At 45.2% G+C, this 19,960-nt stretch overlaps 1 protein-coding gene across 10 annotated transcripts in view; it reads right to left on the bottom strand.

Moving 5' to 3' along the window:
• Window positions 1–19,960, bottom strand: part of LOC106590114 (sickle tail protein homolog) — a 220,771-nt gene that overhangs the window by 156,522 nt on the left and 44,289 nt on the right. For 6 of the 10 annotated variants that reach the window (XM_014180695.3, XM_014180702.3, XM_014180700.3 and 3 more), the window contains exon 1: window positions 17,680–19,110. The exons of 1 other annotated variant lie outside the window; for it this stretch is intronic. In XM_014180695.3, the coding sequence (XP_014036170.3) occupies window positions 17,680–18,034 (355 nt within the window). In that variant the 5' untranslated portion in view covers window positions 18,035–19,110. Of the gene's footprint in view, window positions 1–17,679; window positions 19,113–19,960 lie in introns of those variants that run through there. 3 more of the 10 variants (XM_014180706.3, XM_014180701.3, XM_082970662.1) reach the window with 3 other exon arrangements.

Raw genomic sequence — 19,960 nt, 5'->3', positions numbered from 1 at the left:
TGTAGCTTAAGTCATCCCTATGGGCCCGGGTCAAAAGTAGCGTACTAATAGTGTGCTATTTGGGACACAGCTCCTGTGCTGCTGACATACTAACATCACTATAATAACCTTACACAAGTATTTTCCCAATAAACAATCGCAGATATTGAAAGGTTAATGAAAATCAACATCAAAAGGGGGATGGATTTATGAGTAAACTTAAACGTCATTGTGAATTTCCTCCTCAGGAATGAAGGCTCAGGAATACTGACAGAATGTGATCACGGAGTTGAAATATTGCTGAAAATCTAATTTAAAAAGGAACTACAAAAGGAATGAAGCCTAAATATCATATTGACTGAATATCCAGTGCTAAGTGAAAGTACACAGATATCCATAAAGCAACACAGAGAGAGAACACTAGGTTACACGTTATTTAAGTAGTCTTGCCTGAAGGCCCCAGTCTTAATGAGTCAGTGTGGTTTGAATGGAGGCAGAGGCGTATTGATTTCTCTGTATGCTCCATCAGAGGAAATGCCTGGGGGAGAGCGAGCATCCGCTAGGCTAGCATCCACTTATAACAACCAGTCAAGTAAATTAGCCACAAGCCAATGACTTACACATCACATACATCAGACCGGGAAAAAACTCAGTCTGCATCCCAAATGGCACCCATAGGGCTCTAGTCAAAACTAGTGGACTATGTAGGGAATAGGGTGCCATTTGGGATGCAAACCCCTGTATACACTCAGAAGCTTCAGGTTACGTTTGGCGAGATCACATGTTGCAGTAATTAATAGCGATGTCAATTAGTGTACAGGTATAAAGAAAAGAAACAAGAAGTGTGACCAGAGAGTAGCTGAATAGAACAGGTGTCAATCCATCATATGATACAACCTTGGGATTTTTTGTGAATGATGACCTGATCACACACACCAGTTGCGACCCGTCAATTCGGCAGCCCCACCTGTTTAGCAAAGAAACTAGAATATATACACTACCGTTCAAAAGTTTGAGGTCACTTGTTTTTTAAAGAAAAGCACATTTTTCGTCCATTAAAATAACATCAAATTGATCAGAAATACTGTGTAGACATTGTTAATGTTGTAAATGACTATTGTAGCTGGAAACGGCAGATTTTTTATGGAATATCTACATACAGTGCCTTGCAAAAGTATTCATCCCCTTTGTGTTTTTCCTATTTTGTTGCATTACAACCTGTAATTTAAATGGATTTTTATTTGGATTTCATATAATGGACATACACAAAATAGTCCAAATTGGTGAAGTGAAATGAAAAAAATGACATGTTTCCAAAACAAATCTAAAAATTTAAAACGGAAAAGTGATACGTGCACATTTCTATGAAGCCCCTAAATAAGATCTGGTGCAACCAATTACCTTCAGAAGTCACATAATTAGTTAAATAAAGTCCACCTGTGTGCAATCTAAGTGTCACATGATCTGTTACATGATCTCAGTATATATACACCTGTTCTGAAAGGCCCCAGAGTCTGCAACACCACTAAGCAAGGGGAACCACCAAGCAAGCGGCACCATGAAGACCAAGGAGCTCTCCAAACAGGTCAGGGACAAAGTTGTGGAGAAGTACAGATCAGGGTTGGGTTACAAAAAAATATCAGGAACTTTGAACATCTCACACAGATTAAATCCATTATTAAAAAATTGAAAGAATATGGCACCACAACAAACCTGCCAAGAGAAGGCCTCCCACCAAAACTCATAGACCAGGCAAGGAGGGCATTAATCAGAGAGGCAACAAAGAGACCAAAGATAACCCTGAAGGAGCTGCAAAGCTCCACATCGGAGATTGGAGTATCTGTCCATAGGACCACTTTAAGCTGTACAATCCACACAGCTGGGCTGTATGGAAGAGTGGCCAGAAAAAAAGCCATTGCTTAAAGAAAAAAATAAGCAAACACGTTTGGTGATCATCAAAAGGCATGTGGGAGACACCCCAAACATATGGAAGAAGGTACTCTGGTCAGATGAGACTAAAATTGAGCTTTTTGGCCATCAAGGAAAATGCTATGCCTGGCGCAAACCCAACACCTCTCCTCACCCCGAGAACACCATCCCCACAGTGAAGCATGGTGGTGGCAGCATCATGCTGTGGGATGTTTTTAATCGGCAGGGACTGGGAAATTGGTCAGAATTGAAGGAATGATGGACGGCGCTAAATACAGGGAAATTCTTGAGGGAAACCTGTTTCAGTCTTTAAGAGATTTGAAACTGGGACGGAGGTTTACCTTCCAGCAGGACAATGACCCTAAGCATACTGCTAAAGCAACACTTGAGTGGTTTAAGGAGAAACATTTAAATGTCTTGGAATGGCCTAGACAAAGCCCAGACCTAAATCCAATTGATAATATGTGGTATGACTTAAAGATTGCTGTACACCAGCGGAACCCATCCAACTTGAAGGAGCTGGAGCAGTTTTGCCTTGAAGAATGGGCAAAAATCTCAGTGGCAAGATGTGCCAAGCTTATAGAGACATACCCCGACTTGCAGCTGTAATTGTTGCAAAAGGTGGCTCTACAAAGTATTGACTTTGGGGGGAGTGAATAGTTATGCTCAAGTTCTTTTTTTTGTCTTATTTCTTGTTTGTTTCACAATAAAACATATTTTGCATCTTTAAAGTGGTAGGCATGTTGTGTAAATCAAATGATACAAAACCCCCCCAAAATACATTTTTATTCCAGATTGTAAGGCAACAAAATAGGAAAAATGCAAAGGGGTGAATACTTTCGCAAGCCACTGTAGGCATACAGAGGCCCATTATCAGCAACCATCACTCCTGTGTTCCAATGGCACTTTGTGTTATCTAATCCAAGTTTATTATTTTAAGAGGCTAATTGATCATTAGAAAACCCTTTTGCAACGAAAACTGTTGTTCTGATTAAAGAAGCAATAAAACTGGCCTTATTTAGACTAGTTGAGTATCTGGAGCATCAACATTTGTGCGTTCGATTACAGGCTCAAAATGGCCAGAAACAAAGACTTTCTTCTGAAACTCGTCAGTCTATTCTTGTTCTGAGAAATGAAGGCTATTCCATGTGAGAAATTGCCAAGAAACTGAAGATCTCGTACAATGCTGTGTACTACTCCCTTCACAGAACAGCGCAAACTGGCCCTAACCAGAATAGAGAGAGGAGTGGGAGGCCCCTGTGCACAACTAAGCAAGAGGACAAGTACATTAGAGTGTTTAGTTTGAGAAACAGACGCCTCACAAGTCCTCACCTGGCAGCTTCCTTAAATAGTATCCGCAAAACACCAGTCTCAACGTCAACAGTGAAGAGGCGACTCCGTGATGCCGGCCTTCTAGGCAGAGTTGCAAAGAAAAAGCCATATTTCACACCGGCCAATAAAAATATAAGATGGGCAAAAGAACACAGACACTGGACAGAGCAACTCTGCCTAGAAGGCCAGCATCCTGGAGTTTTCAGCTGTGCTAACATAATTGCAAAAGGTTTTCTAACGATCAATTAGGCTTTTAAAATTATAAACTTGGATTAGCTAACACAATGTGCCACAATACGGTACCTCATTTTGTTTACCTGTCAGCCCCAGGCTCGAACTCAGGTCCTGTATGTACCTAACTGACCCCCTCTGCCCATTCATCGCTATTTACCCATTGTTGTCTTAGCTCTCCTGATCAACACCTGTGATTGCTTTATGCCTTTCTTGAATGTCAAAATGCCTTGTCTACTGCTGTCTTGTTTTATTTCACTGTAGAGCCCTCAGTCCCACTCAAAATGCCTTAGATAGGTCTTTCGTCCCACCCCACACACGTGGTGACCTCACCTACGTTAATTGATGCCTACAGAGACGAAACCTCTCTCATCGTCACGCAACGCATAGGTTTACCTCCACTGTACTCACATCCTACCATACCCTTGTCTGTACATTATGCCTTGAATCTATTCTACCACACCCAGAAATCTGCTGCTTTTATTCTCCATCCCCAACGCACTAGACGAGCAGTTATTATAGCCTTTAGCTGTACCCTTATCATACTCCTCCTCTGTTCTTCTGGTGGTGTAGAGGTTAACCCAGGCCCTGTAGCCCCCAGTTCCACTCCTATTCCCCAGGCACTCTCATTTGTTGACTTCTGTAACTGTAAAAGCCTTGGTTACATGCATGTTAACATCAGAAGCCTCCTCCCTAAGTTTGTTTTACTCAATGCTTTAGGCTACCAAAAATTCAGAGATTTCCATCCCCAACAACAACATTTTCCGTCAAGATAGAACTGCCAAAAGGGGGAGAAGTTGCAATCTACTGCAAAGATAGCCTGCAAAGTTCTGTCATACTTTCCAGGTCTATGCCCAAACAGTTCGAGCTTCTAATTAAAAAAATGAATCTCTCCAGAAATAAGTCTCTCACTGTTGCCGCCTGTTATAGTGCCCTGGACACCATATGTGAATTGATTGCCCCCCATCTAACTTCAGAGTTTGTTCTGTTAGGTGACCTAAACTGAGATATGCTTAACACCCCGGCAGTCCTACAATCTAAGCTAGATGCCCTCAATCTCACACAAATTATCATGGAACCTACCAGGTACAACCCTAAATCCGTAAACACGGGCACCGTCATAGATATCATCTTGACCAACCTGCCCTCTAAATACACCTCTGCTGTTTTCAATCAGGATCTCAGCGATCACTGCGTCATTGCCCCTCATCACTGTCAAACGCTCACTAAAACACTTCAGCGAGCAGGCCTTTCAAATCAACCTGGCCTGGGTATCCTGGAAGTATATTGACCGCCTTCTGTCAGTGGAGGATGCCTGGCTATTCTTTAAAAGTGCTTTCCTTGCCATTTTAAATAAGCATGCCCCATTAAAAAAAATTTGAACCAGGAACAAATATAGCCCTTGGTTTACTCCAGACCTAACTGCCCTTGACCAGCACAAAAACATCCTGTGGCGTATTTCACTGGTCACCCCAAAACCAATTCCTCATTTGGCCGCCTTTCCTTCCAGTTCTCTGCTGCCAATGACTGGAACGAATTGCAAAAATCACTGAAGCTGGAGACTCATATCTCCCTCACTAACTTTAAGCATCAGCTGTCAGAGCAGCTTACAGATCATTGCATCTGTACATAGCTCATCTGAAAATAGCCCACCCAACTACCTCATCCCCATATTGTTATTTATTTTTTGCTCCTTTGCACCCCAGTATCTCTACTTGCACATTCATCTTCTGCACATCTATCACTCCAGTGTTTAATTGCTAAATTGTAATTATTTCGCCACTATGGCCTATTTATTGCCTTACCTCCCCAATCATTCCTCATTTGCACACACTGTACATATACTTTTCTATTGTGTTATTGACTGTACATTTGTTTATTCCATGTGTAACTCTGTGTTGTTGTTTGTGTCGCACTGCTTTGCTTTATATTGGCCAGGTCGCAGTTGTAAATGAGAACTTGTTCTCAACTGGCCTACCTGGTTAAATAAAGGTGAAATAAAAAAAATAAAAAAACAATGGAACACAGGAGTGATGGTTTCTGATAATGGGCCTCTGTACGTCTACGTAGATATTCCATTAAAAAAAAACATTCCGTTTCTAGCTACAATAGTCATTTACAACATTAACAATGTCTACACTGTATTTCTGATAAATTTGATATTTTAATGGACAAGAAATGTGCTTTTCCTTCAAATACAAGGACATTTCTAAGTGACCCCAAACTTTTGAATGGTAGTATATATACTGCCCAAAAAAATAAAGGGAACACTTAAACAACACATCCTAGATCTGAATGAAAGAAATAATCTTATTAAATACTTTTTTCTTTACATAGTTGAATGTGCTGACAACAAAATCACACAAAAATAATCAATGGAAATCCAATTTATCAACCCATGGAGGTCTGGATTTGGAGTCACACTCAAAATTAAAGTGAAAAACCACACTACAGGCTGATCCAACTTTGATGTAATGTCCTTAAAACAAGTCAAAATGAGGCTCAGTAGTGTGTGTGGCCTCCACGTGCCTGTATGACTTCCCTACAACGCCTGGGCATGCTCCTGATGAGGTGGCGGATGGTCTCCTGAGGGATCTCCTCCCAGACCTGGACTAAAGCATCCGCCAACTCCTGGACAGTCTGTGGTGCAACGTGGCGTTGGTGGATGGAGCGAGACATGATGTCCCAGATGTGCTCAACTGGATTCAGGTCTGGGGAACGGGCGGGCCAGTCCATAGCATCAATGCCTTCCTCTTGCAGGAACTGCTGACACACTCCAGCCACATGAGGTCTAGCATTGTCTTGCATTAGGAGGAACCCAGGGCCAACCGCACCAGCATATGGTCCCACAAGGGGTCTGAGGATCTCATCTCGGTACCTAATGGCAGTCAGGCTACCTCTGGCGAGCACATGGAGGGCTGTGTGGCCCCCCAAAGAAATGCCACCCCACACCATGACTGACCCACCGCCAAACCGGTCATGCTGGAGGATGTTGCAGGCAGCAGAACGTTCTCCATGGCATCTCCAGACTCTATCACGTCTGTCACATGTGCTCAGTGTGAACCTGCTTTCATCTGTGAAGAGCACAGGGCGCCAGTGGCGAATTTGCCAATCTTGGTGTTCTCTGGCAAATGCCAAACGTCCTGCACGGTGTTGGGCTGTAAGCACAACCCCCACCTGTGGACGTCGGGCCCTCATACCACCCTCATGGAGTCTGTTTCTGACCGTTTGAGCAGACATATGCACATTTGTGGCCTGCTGGAGGTCATTTTGCAGGGCTCTGGCTGTGCTTCTCTGTGCTTCTCCTGCTCCTCCTTGCACAAAGGCGGAGGTAGCGGTTCTGCTGCTGGGTTGTTGCCCTCCTACGGCCTCCTCCACATCTCCTGATGTACTGGCCTGTCTCCTGGTAGCGCCTCCATGCTCTGGACACTACGCTGACAGACACAGCAAACCTTCTTCCCACAGCTCGCATTGATGTGCCATCCTGGATGAGCTGCACTACCTGAGCCACTTGTGTGGGTTGTAGACTCCGTCTTGTATACTGCTGCATAAATTATGTAATATGCCAGGGAGATATGTATACTGTAGCTAAGAAAGTAATACTAAGTGTATGTTGTGTAGTAAGCTGTTAGTATCCCATGTGTCTCCCACAATGAATTTCGTCCCACACCGCCTCATAATTTCACCTACTGTTTCAGACTTGGTGGTGCACATGTAGCCTATAGCCTGTTTTAGAGAAATGTCATCGTTGAATATTGTAAGAGCTTTCATCGTCTGCTTATATGTCCCCGTTATTTATACTACGGTTCTGACTTGGCGTACAGGGAGAATACTTTAAGAATGGCCCGTGTTCTGAATTCTGTTGCTGTACATTTCAAAAGTGCTGAACAAATAGTTCTATCGACTACTCGCTCACTAATGTCTTAATCGAAATTACGGCTTGCCTCTTATCCGCTCATCGTTCCCTTATGCTATAGTTTGTACATCTCAATTGTTATATTGCTTACATAGGTCTATCTCATTAGTATCTTATTCATCATTTTAGGTCATGTTGGAATTATTTCATTGTTTTGCTTATATTGTGTATTATAATTAGCTTATGTGCTTTTCTTCACGAGGAGGGGATACTATATAATGTTGTTTGGTCTGTAACCATGTTTGCCAGTGACAGTCTCTTCCCATTCAAATATTTCTTTTAAACAAACAGTTCAGTAATAGACCCAAGTAATTCCAGTTAAAATTGCAAGGGTTGTTTTGTTTTGCGCAATGTGCTGTCTGTGCGTTGGTATATTGTCTATAAAAGTGGATACTTTTGATTGTATTTTTGTTAATTTTTAGAGCTCATAGGCCTAATAAAATAATGCTTTGCTGGCATGCATAAAAAAAATGATTGACTTTACCCTACCAGGATGTACATGCTAAAATCGGCACTGACACACACACACACACACACACACACACACACACACACACACACACACACACACACACACACACACACACACACACACACACACACACACACACACACACACACACACACACACACACACACACACAAGCATTTGAAGTACTTTATTCGAATCCACAACTCACATTATAGTCGAGAAGGATTCAAACTTTTCAACGGACAGATATCTGGATACTTAAGGATACAGAGAGCACCTTCTTCTCCATACTGCTAGGCTACCTATGACAGCTGACACGGAGCAGACCTACTCCCAATGCTGAACCTGTCACTGTTTCAGAGATCTCTCTCTACCAGGAGACTCATGTTGAAGTAACACACCGCCTCAAGCTAGAGGTTAAATGAATAACTCAATCTAGACCAAACAAGGTATCCCACCCAGACTCTCAAACACTCACAAACTTCTTCTTGCTCAGTGACCTGATTCTAGACTGTTTGGATTGAAGGTTGACACATTGGCGTCCAGTCATTAAAGAACAATAGTGGAGCTATAACTCTCTACTAGAGTTAACAACTTGGACGTGATGATGATCTCACACCATCTCACACGCTGACTCGTACTGAGAGCCCTAAGCCAACCAGGTAGTCATTCAGACTATGGTAGACTAAGGTATGGGCTTGGTTGACATTGCAGCTGACAGCGTAGGTGACTCCCAACTGACGGATCAACAAATCACCTTGCATCAAAACTAACTGCTCATTATTATTTGTAGATCAGTTAGTCACAACTTACCCACAATGCATCATAGATTTGATGCTCTTGAACATGGCTTGTCTTTCAAAGAAATCTTCCCTGCTGCCATGGCGACCATGCAACGTCTTCTTCCCATAATCCGCCATAAGTGGAGGTCTTTGACTTGAGTTTGTCTGACTGGGAGATTATTCCTATCTGGTGTCTAATTACATCTCCTCCTGTGCTAGAGGTCTGCCAAAGTCTGACATTTATCACAATCTCCCATTTATTCACTAACACATTAGCACAGGCTTTTTTCATAACCTTCTTAGCATCACAAATAGCATCCTATTCCCTATGTGGTGCACTACTTTTGACCAGGGTCAATAGGGCTATGGTCAAAAGTAGTGCACCACATAGTGAATAGGATGCCATTTGGAATACATATCTTGTATTGTCTGTGACCCCCCTCCCCATGTAATTCCCCTTTGGCAGACCTTTGTGTAAAATATGTCCAAACCGCTGCTTAGTCAATGGAGCTACACATTAGATATTTATACAAACAAACTCTGAGGCAAATGAAGTCATTTCAAAACACAGTGTATTGAGAGATGTGTAATGAAAGATGGGAACCACAAATGAAGAATCTTTGAGGGCCATTTAATGTGGGCCAGTGTGTTAGGACGGTCTATTACAAAGCTTACAGTCTGGCCAAAGTTTGTCAAGTTCAGCAAAGTCTAAATCTTAGATAAACCAGAGAGCTTTATGGGTAATGAGAGGCATTAATTAATCTAATCCTCTTTCTTTGCTTAATTTTTTTGATTTCCAGGAAACCGATCTCATCTCACACTAAAATTACATTTGGATTGAACTTGTTTTAGCTTGTTTTAACATTGTGTTTTTCCACCCATAAATCAGAACGCGTCAGTCAAGAACAAATTACCATGGAACATATGTATGGAATGACTCCGCTTGTAGGGTTCAAGCCTGGAATAACCTGGTGCCGCCATAGGCAGCCATGCACGCTCCTGTGCCATCTGCCAGAATGAATGTGTCAAAACCTTGATCTGAAATACAATCCTTTCACAGACCATTGAGAGCAACACAAACAATAATAGGCTGTGAACAGGTAAGGGCCTGCTCTGCGTTACCCCCATATGACACACACACACACACACCACAAATAGGTGGTTTTCACTTAGACCTTACATTATACAGTAGTTGTGCTGTCTCGGTCAAACACATGCTGGCACACACACTTATGCACACACACACTTACGCACACACAAACGCGCACACACACACACACACGCACACACGCACACACAGTCTCAAAGTGCATCCTGATTCTGATCTCTGATGCTTCACGGGAAACTGAAGTGAATGCCCTCACATTCAAGCACAGACAAACCCCCTTATTAAAGTCTGCATGCCACACACTAGACAAGAACAACAAAAGATGCCTCCTTATACAATGGCCTGGATAACTAAGGACATAACTAACTGTAGACATTTTGACTTGAACTTTTCTCCCTTGCTGCTTTTGACTCATCTTCTCTCACTCTAAAAAAACAACTGAGAAAGTTGGCATGACCTGTAGGTGTATTTTACCTCATACCCAAGACCACCATGGGATCAATCACAAGCAGAGTGTGGCTTAGGATCAAAGCACCAACCTGGGCAGAATGAAACACTCAAAGCTAGGCTAGAGGAGAGAGAGAAAGAGATAAGTGTGTGGGGGCTTGGAGATTGGAGACTAGTTGATGGTTGATAATAGCAGTCACTCTCTCTCTGTGTGTGTCTCTCTCTCTCTCTCTCTCTCTCCCCTGTTATCAGTGCATGCCTCAGACGCTCCAGAGCCTTAACACTACCAGATGTGTCATTAAAAAAGTCCAGCTTAGCCCACTGGGTTCTGGTACACTCCATGGCCTTCTCTGATGGAGCAGAGAGATTTCCACAGCAGCCAAGATGACAGGCAAGTGGGAGTACAGTTGAAAGTGGACGCTGGGATTGAACCCCAGTCTCCAGTGGGGAGCAGTATGAATGTGACTGGCCAGGTGCGTTACCACTAGACCACAGAGGTCTTTGAGGGAAAATCTGAGGCTTTCAGCTTCAGTTAAAGTCCTGGCCCTGTGGCCTACGTCAATTCTTAAGACTTAACACACGCCCGAAATGTCACCTGTCACACACGCTTATCATCCGGCCCCAGCCACGCAACTTCAGCGCCAGACCCACCTCCGTACCTCTGCTGCAGCCATGGGCTACGTCCCAAACGGCACCATATTAATTATACACTGAGTATACCAAACATTTGGAATACATTCCTAATATTGAGTTGCACCCACTTTTGCCCTCAGAACAGCTTCAATGTGGGCTCCTGAGTGGCGCAGCGGTCTAAGGCACTGCATCTCAGTGCAAGAGGTGTCAGACTCTGGTTGGATTCCAGGCTGTATCATAATCGGCTATGATTGGGAGTTCCAAAGCGCGGTGCACAATTGGCCCAGCGTCTTCCAGGTTAGGGTTTGGCCGGGGTGTGTTGTCATTGTAAATTATAATTTGTTCTTAACTGACTTGCCTAGTTAAATAAATAAAAATGTTTTGGGACATGGTCTCTACAAGGTGATGAAAGCATTCCACAGGGATGCTGGCCCATGTTGACTCCAATGCTTCCCACAGTTGTGTCAAGTTGGCTGGATGTCCTTTGCATGGTGGACCCTTCCTGATACACACAGAAAACTGTTGAGTGTGAAAAACCCAGCAGCTCTTGACACAAACCAGTGTCACAAGATGGCGCCGACAGAGAGGTCTGCCTCTCTTCTAGTCTTTAGGAAACTTTGCAATATATTATTTTTTTGTATTATTTCTTACATTGTTAGCCCAGAAATTCTTAAGCGTTATTACATACAGCCGGGAAGAACTATTGGATATCAGAGTGATGTCAACTTACCAGAACTACAACCAGGAATACAACTTTCCCGAAGTGGATCCTTTGTCCGCACCACCCAGGGCATTTGAAGCTGACCCAAAACAACGCCACTGGAGAAGAGGAAGACGGAGCAGTCTCCTGGTCAGACTTCAGATGCGCGCACACCACCTACCGCTCCCGAGTATATTACTGGCTAATGTCAAGTCCCTAGATAGCAAGTTCGACGAAATCAGGGCAAGGGTTGCTTTCCAGAGAGACATCAGGGACTGTAACATACTCTGTTTCACAGAAACATGGCTCTCTCGGGATATGCTGTTGGAGTCGGTACAGTCACCTGGCTTCTCAGTGCGTCGCGCCGACAGGAATAAACATCTCTCCGGGAAGAAGAAGGGCACAGGTGTATGTTTCATGATTAACAACTCATGGTGTAATTGTAACAACATACAGGAACTCAAGTCCTTTTGTTTACCTGACCTAGAATTCCTCACAATCAAATGCCGACCGTATTATCTCCAAGAGAATTATCTTTGGTTATTGTCACAGCCGTGTATATAACTCCTCAAGCCGATACCATGACGGCCCTCAAGGAACTTCACTGGACTTTATGCAAACTGGAAACCATATATCCTGAGGCTGCATTTATTGTAGCTGGGGGTTTTAACAAAGCAAATTTGAGAACAAGGCTACCTAAATTCTATCAGCAAATTGACTGTAGCACTCTAGTTGGAAAAACACTGGACCATTGCTACTCTAACTTCCGCAATGCTTACAAGGCCCTCCCCCGCCCTCCTTTCGGCAAATCTGACCACGACTCCATTTTGCTCCTCCCTTCCTATAGGCAGAAACTCAAACAGGAAGTACCCGTGCTAAGGACTATTCAACGCTGGTCTGACCAATCGGAATCCACGCTTCAAGATTGTTTTGATCACGCGGACTGGGATATGTTCCGGGTAGCCTCAGAGAATAATATTGACGTATAAGCTGAATCGGTAAGTGAGTTTATAAGGAAGTGTATAGGAGATATTGTACCTACTGTGACTATTAAAACCTACCCTAACCAGAAACTCTGGATAGATGGCGGCATTTGCACAAAACTGAAAGAGTGAACCCCCGCACTTAACCATGGAAAGGTGACTGGGAATATGCCCGATTATAAACAGTGTAGTTATTCCCTCCGCAAGGCAATCAAACAAGCAAAATGTCGGTAGAGAGACAAAGTGGAGTCGCAATTCAACGGCTCACACACGAGACTTAAGTGGCATTGTCTACAGACAATCATGGACTACAAAAGGAAAATCAGCCACATCACGGACACCAACGTCTTGCTTCCAGACAAACTAAACACCTTCTTAGCATGCTTTGAGGATAATACAATACTACCAACGCAGCCTGCTACCAAGGACTGTGGGCTCTCCGACGTGAGTAAGACATGTAAACGTGTTAACCCTCGCAAGGCTGCCGCCCAGATGGCATCCCTAGTCGCGTCTACAGAGCATGCGCAGACCAGCTGGCTGGTGTGTTTACGGACATATTCAATCTCTCCCTACCATTGTTCCTGTACCCAAGAATGCAAAGGTAACTGAACTAAATGACTATCGTCCGTAGCACTCACTTCTGTCATCATGAAGTGCTTTGAGAGACTAGTCAAGGATCATATCATATCACCTCCACCTTACCTTTCTTCCTAGATCCACTTAATTTTGCTTACCTCCCCAATAGGTCCACAGACGATGCAATCGCCATCACACTGCACACTACCCTATCCCATCTGGACAAGAGGAATACCTAGGTAAGAATACTGTTCATTGACTGTTCATTGACCATAATCTCTTCAACACAATAGTACCCTCCAAGCTCATCATTAAGCTTGAGGACCTGGGTCTCAACCCCAACCTGTGCAAAATCAGTCCTGGACTTTAAGGGCCACCCCCAGGTGGTGAAGGTAGGGAACAACATCTCCACTTTGCTGATCCTCAACACTGGGGCCCCACAAGGGTGCGGGCTCAGCCCCCTCCTGTACTCCCTGTTCACCCATGAATGCGTAGCCATGTATGCCTCCAACTCAATCAATAAGTTTGCAGACGACACAACAGTAGTAGGCTTGATTACCAGCAACGACGAGACAGCCTACAGGGAGGAGGTAAGGGTTCTCAGAGTGTGGTGTCAGGAAAATAACCTCTCACTCAACGTCAACAAAGCAAGGGAAATGATTGTGGACTTCAGGAAACAACAGAGGGAGCACCCCCCTATCCACATCGACAGAACAGCAGTGGAGAAGGTGGAAAGTTTTAAGTTACTCGGCATACACATCACTGACACACTGAAATGGTCTACCCGCAACAGCGCCTCTTCAACCTCAGAAGGCTGAAGAAATGTGGCTTGTCACCTAAAAACCTCACAAACTTTTACAGAAGCACAATTGAGAGCATCCTGTCGGGCTGTATCACTGCACCGCCCACAACTGCAGGGCTCTCCAGAGGACGGTGCGGTCTGCACAACGCATCACCGAGTGCAAACTACCTGCCCTCCAGGACACCTACAGCACCCGATGTCACAGGAAAGCCAAAAAGATCATCAAGGACAACAACCACCCAAGCCACTGCCTGTTCATCCCGCTACCAGCCAGAAGGCGAGGTCATTACAGGTGCATCAAAGCTGGGATCAAGAGACTGAAAAACAGCTTCTATCGCAAGGCCATCAGACTGTTAAACAGCCATCACTAACACAGAGAGGCTGCTGCCTACATTCAGACTTGAAATCATTGGCCACTTTAATAAATGGAACACTAGTCACTTTAATAATGCCACTTTAATAATGTTTACTTGTCTTGGATTACTTATCTCATATGTATATACTGTATTCTATACTATCTATTGCATCTTAGCTTATGTCGCTCTGTCATTGCTCATCAATATATTTCTATTTATATATTCTTATTCCATTCCATTCCTTATTCCATTCGGTATTCGTTGTGGAATTGTTATATATTACTTGTTAGATATTGCTGCACTGTCAGAACTAGAAGCACAAGCATTTCGCTACGCTCACAATAACATCTGCTAACCGTGTGTATGTGACCAATAAAATGTGATTCGATTTGATTTGGTGTGCCTGGCACCTACTACTTTACCCCGTTCAAAGGCACTTCAATATTTTGTCTTGCCCATTCACCCTCTTGAATGGCACATATACACAATCCACGTCTCAATTATCTCAAGGCTTTGAAATCCCCCCTTCATCTACACTGATTGGAGTGAATTTAACGAGTGAATTTAACAAGTGAATCACCTTTCATGCACAGGAGGTTGGTGGCAATGGGCTCGAGGTAATGACTGGAGCGGAATTTCTGGAACGGTATCAAATACATTAAACACATGGTTTCCAGGTGTTTGATGCCATTCCATTCGCTCCGTTCCGGCCATTAAGCACTATACAGGGAATAGGGTGCCATTTTGGAACACAGATATGTTTATGCCCAATGCCTGGCCTTAGATGTCTTGACTGAAACCAGGACAACATGGGACCTGGGCTTGACCAAGGAACCTGTATGGATGATCTCGGTCTATAAAGAGGTGAAATGTATGAGGCTATGATGATAGCTCCTTTCTAACCGCTAGGCTACCTGCAGCCTAAATGAGTTGATAAACACGAGGTTAAGATGATCCCAGTGCCACTGTGTATTTGTTTAGAGAAATTGGTAAATCATTGAAGCACTTTCCAAAGAAAGAAAGACAGACAGACAGTGAATGAGGGCTGTCAAAAAACAACAACAGCACCCAAAATAGCTCTACCAATGGAATATTTACAGCGTCTGCAGCATTTGTATGCAGGCCTCAGCAGGAAATGTGAAGAGAATTCTGTCTTTGTCGTCATCATCACTCCGACTCACATAGAGAAACACTGAGCTGACTCCTCCAAGCCTCCATCTGCAACAATACACAGATCATGTATTCTGTTTGAAAGTCTTTTTAGAGTGTGTGGGGCGGTGGCATGGATTAAAGTCATTCTTCAGTTAAGAAGAGCGATGAGTAAAAACGTGAATGCTTCAGTAAAAAGAGGGGGGAGAAAGAGAGATACAGAGACAGAGACAGACAGAGACGGAGAGACAGAGGAAGATACGGAGAGACAGATCAATGTAGAAATAAAAAGAGAGGGAAAGAGACACAGATACAGAGATAAAGGAAGACTTGTGTGTTTGTGCGGTCGTTTGCGTGCAGGAAGGGCAGGAGTCCTCCTGGCCAGTGGTCTGTTTGTGTAAAGAGGTTGGAGTGAGCACACAGAGCCACAGACTGGGAGACATCTGGTTTCCAGTACAGACCTGCCCCTCATAACCCACAACCTGACTTTATACTGCAGGGAGGAACAACTGGGAAACGGAGGGAGGAAGGAGGTGTGTGTGTGAGTCTGTGTGTGTGTGTGTGGGGGGGGTCACACACACACACACACACACACACACACACACACAGCTACAGATCTGCAAACTTCCCAGCATGCCCTGCTCACATTCCTGACCTCCTTCTGTCACCCGAAAGTTTGACTCACACCCACACCTCCCCTCTCTCCTACCACCACCCTCCCCCCTGCCAAATCCCTGTCTGTCTCCCCTGCCTCTCCCCCGTCTCCCCTCCCCCCCAACCGACTGTCTCGGAGTTAGACCAGAAACACACAACTCAGATCTCACACCCGAATGAACGGGATACACACTCTGTGTGTGTGTGTGTGTGTGTGTGTGTGTGTGTGTGTGTGTGTGTGTGTGTGTGTGTGCGTGTGCGTGTGCGTGTTTGTGTGTGTGTGTGCGTGTGCAAGTCACTCTGGATAAGAGCGGCTGCTAAATGACTAAAATGTAAATGTTTGTGTGCATGTGTATGTAACTGCAAGTAAACATCTTGATTGACAGAGGGCGTAGGCAGCGTAACAAAAACACTGCCAGTCTGTCATTCAAATAAACATGAGGGTTTACACAATACGCCTGTACCTGAATACCAGCTACTCACCAAAACTAACAGAGGAAATAACTTATTCCTAAAAAGTCCCTCCTACACTACCTGCTTATCGTTTAGACTTCACCTTCAAGACTTCAAGACAATGTCATGGTAAAACCATGGGCAGGTTTACTGTACATCCCAAATGAACCCTATTCCCTATATAGTGTACTACTTTTGACGAGGGCCGGGCAATACTAGTGCACTATAAAGGAAATAGGCTGCCTTTTGGGACACAGCCTTCAACTCTCCTCTTGTGCTAAATCTAAGCTCACTGGGGTGTGGGAATGTGACGATGTGGCCAAAAGTGAGGGATCAGACCCCCTGCACCCTTCCCTAATCCGCACCCCACAGAGATAACAACAATGTGACGGGGCTCCAGTCATGTGATCAGGTGAGGAATGTGTTCGACTCCCAGGCATGCCCCAGGATAGGATACATAGTGCTGGTCTGATTCATGGACCATACACAACACAACACAACACACTAGTCTGACTGATGAACAGGACAGGAAGCGGAGCCCTGATAGGTAGATCTAATCCTGGACCACACAACATACCAGTCTGACCAATACACACACAACAAACAGATAGCCCACTAATCCTCTCTTAACGAAATGTAGCCGACCACACTGACAAATGCACAGGGCAAAACAAAGTCATAAACTGAGTAGCATGGGAGTAAGGAAACTGCCCTGGCGTCCAATGTCTACTGCAGGGTTGCCCTAGCACTACACAGCTGGTTCAAATAATCAACTAATCATGAAGCTTTGATAATCCGAATCAGCTGTGTATTGTTAGGGCAAAAACCAAAACGTGCACCCCTTGGGGTCCTGAGGACCAAGTTTGGGAAACACTAGTCTACTGAAACTTGACCAGCACCCATCCACTGTAACTACTACAATTACTATAATGACACTACAGTACAAGAGTAACTACCAAAAAAACAACACATAATGGAATACATTCTCATAAGCACGTGTCCACATGAATGGCTCTCTGTGTGAGACTGATTATTCAGAGGTTGTTGATTCTCGCTTTTCACAAGTTCTTGGTGGCAGCCCTGGCTACGAAAACCCAACAATGTCCCTAGTTTGACACTAGGGTGTACACACCAGTCTCACAGTGGTAGAGCAACATGAGTGTGGTCCAGTACTTACTGTGCATAGAGCCCTGTGGGAGGGCCGAGGCTTTAGGCGGGCTGATTCTACTCTTGGGTTGGGCCACCATGTCCCCAGTCTGTGCCTGGCTTAGATGGCTTTGGCTCTGGGACTGGGACTGAGATTGCATCTGGCTCTGCTGCTTGTCTGTCTGCTGCTGTGCAGGTGGAGCGGCTGCAGCTGCAGCCAGGGCCCTCTGCTTGGTCAGGGTCCCATCGCTGCCAGCCCTCATCAGCTTCTCCCCCACACTCACCACCCTGGCTCGGGCCCCTCCCGGAGCCTCCTTACGGGAGGATGGCAGCTTGGATCCTGCCCCGACCGAGGAGGGCCGAGCCAGCCGCGAAGCTTTAGACATCCTGGTGTAAGTCAGTGAAAGGTCTCTGGGACTCTCAGTCTATCGGTCTCTCTCAGTCTCTGTCAGTGCCAGGTCCGTGGTAGGTAATAGGGTAGAGTATTCCAGGTCTCAGGGCTCCTTAGTGAGTCTCCCACTCAGCTCTGCAAGTCCTGACTGGAGCAGGTAGGCTGGGCTGAGCAGCCAGAGGGAAGAGGGCACTTTTGGGAAGGCAGAAAGGGGAGGAGGGGGAGAGAGAGAGAGAGAGAGAGAGAGAGAAGGGGCGGGAAGAGTCAACAGGTCCCTGGAAGGTGTACTCTTCTCCTGGCAGGGCCTCGTGGGCTCATCCTCCAAAGCAAACAGAGCTGTGTGCGTGGGTGTGTGTGTGTGTGTGGGTGAGTGAGCGTTCAAACCTGTGGATCAGCAGGAGGTGGTGGGCCAAATGCGGAGAAGAAGCCAGGTCCTTAGTGTCAGCGCATTCCAGCTCTATAACCCACTGTCTTCCTCTCTATCGCCCGATCTGTCACACCCTCTCATCTCCTTTCCTTGAATCTTGCATACTCCCTCTCTCATTGACGCCCTGTCAAACACAGACAGTTCTTAGTCCAAGGCAGTTTTTTTTCCCGTCTCCTCTTTTCCTTCTCCCCACTGCTCCGCAGTAGTTCTCCCTCTCTTTTTTCTCCTTTCCTCTTCTCTTTCTTTTTCGGGTTTCCTCTTCTTTGCTCTTCCACTGCTTTTCTGATGCTCAGTATGTAACTGTTCCAGTGCTCTGGCGAGCACGGGCGAAACACACGGAGAGAGAGAGAGGGAGGGATGTGGAGAGAGAGAGGAACAGAGAAAGCGAGAGAGAGAAAAGGAGCATGAGGGAGAGAGCAGGAGAGAGAAAGAGAGCAGAGGATTTGGGATCCCTCCTCTTCAGGTGCAGCTGCTGAAGCCGTTCCAGATGTGTGTCAGTCGCTTCACGTCACCGCCCAGCACACACACAGCTGCACGCATTCCTGCTCGCCGCTCCATCGACGGATTCACCTCAAACTCCCATCCCTCGCTCTCTCCCACTTTCCTTCTCCTTTCTCTCTCTCCTTCCCTCGTTCACACTGTCCCTCCAGCTCAGTTTCACTCCTCCTCATGCGTGAGAAAAGACGATGTCCTGACAATGGAAGCATTCAGAATACACACACACACACAACACACACACACACACACACACACACACACACACACACACACACACACACACACACACACACACACACACACACACACACACACACACACACACACACACACACACACACACACACACACAGACCCCTTCACTGGAGGAATTTACAGAGAATTAAAGAGCACAGAGGAAAGGTGGATTACTGTAGAACACAGCAAGCTTCGCTGGACGGTGTGTGTGTGTGTGTGTGTGTGTGTGTGTGTGTGTGTGTGTGTGTGTGTGTGTGTGTGTGTGTGTGTGTGTGTGTGTGTGTGTGTGTGTGTGTGTGTGTGTGTGTGTGTGTGTGTGTGTGTGTGTGTGTGTGTGTGTGTGGCCCTGATAGGCTGCCACACAGAGCTTCAGATAAAAGAAAGAGAGAGAAGGGGGGGAGTAAGACCAGTGAGAGGCAAAATTGAGAGATGAGAGAGAGAGAGGGGGAGAGAGAGAACAGTGAAGGTGAAAAAAAGACAAAAGAAGTTCATTTGGGGATCGGAGAGCTTCAGAGGGGCATTCTCCTCCCTCTCTCCTCTCCCCTCTCCTCTGAACCTAAACAGAATGTTATTTACATCTGTACACACTGCTCATCCTGACACTCTGCACTAACTCCTCTCCTGAGTTAAGATATAGGATACATCCCAATTGGCACCCTATTCCCCATATATTTGACCAGGGTCCATAAGGCTCTGGTAATTGGTCATGCACTACAGTATATAGGAAATAGCGTGCCATTTGGGACAGAACCGTAAACA

This window comes from Salmo salar, chromosome 29 (assembly GCF_965601325.2).
Source record: "Salmo salar chromosome 29, fSalSal1, whole genome shotgun sequence".
NCBI classification, from domain to species: domain Eukaryota; kingdom Metazoa; phylum Chordata; class Actinopteri; order Salmoniformes; family Salmonidae; genus Salmo; species Salmo salar.
The sequence above is the reverse complement of the archived record's forward strand: the minus strand, read 5'-3'. Positions and strand labels throughout refer to the sequence as shown.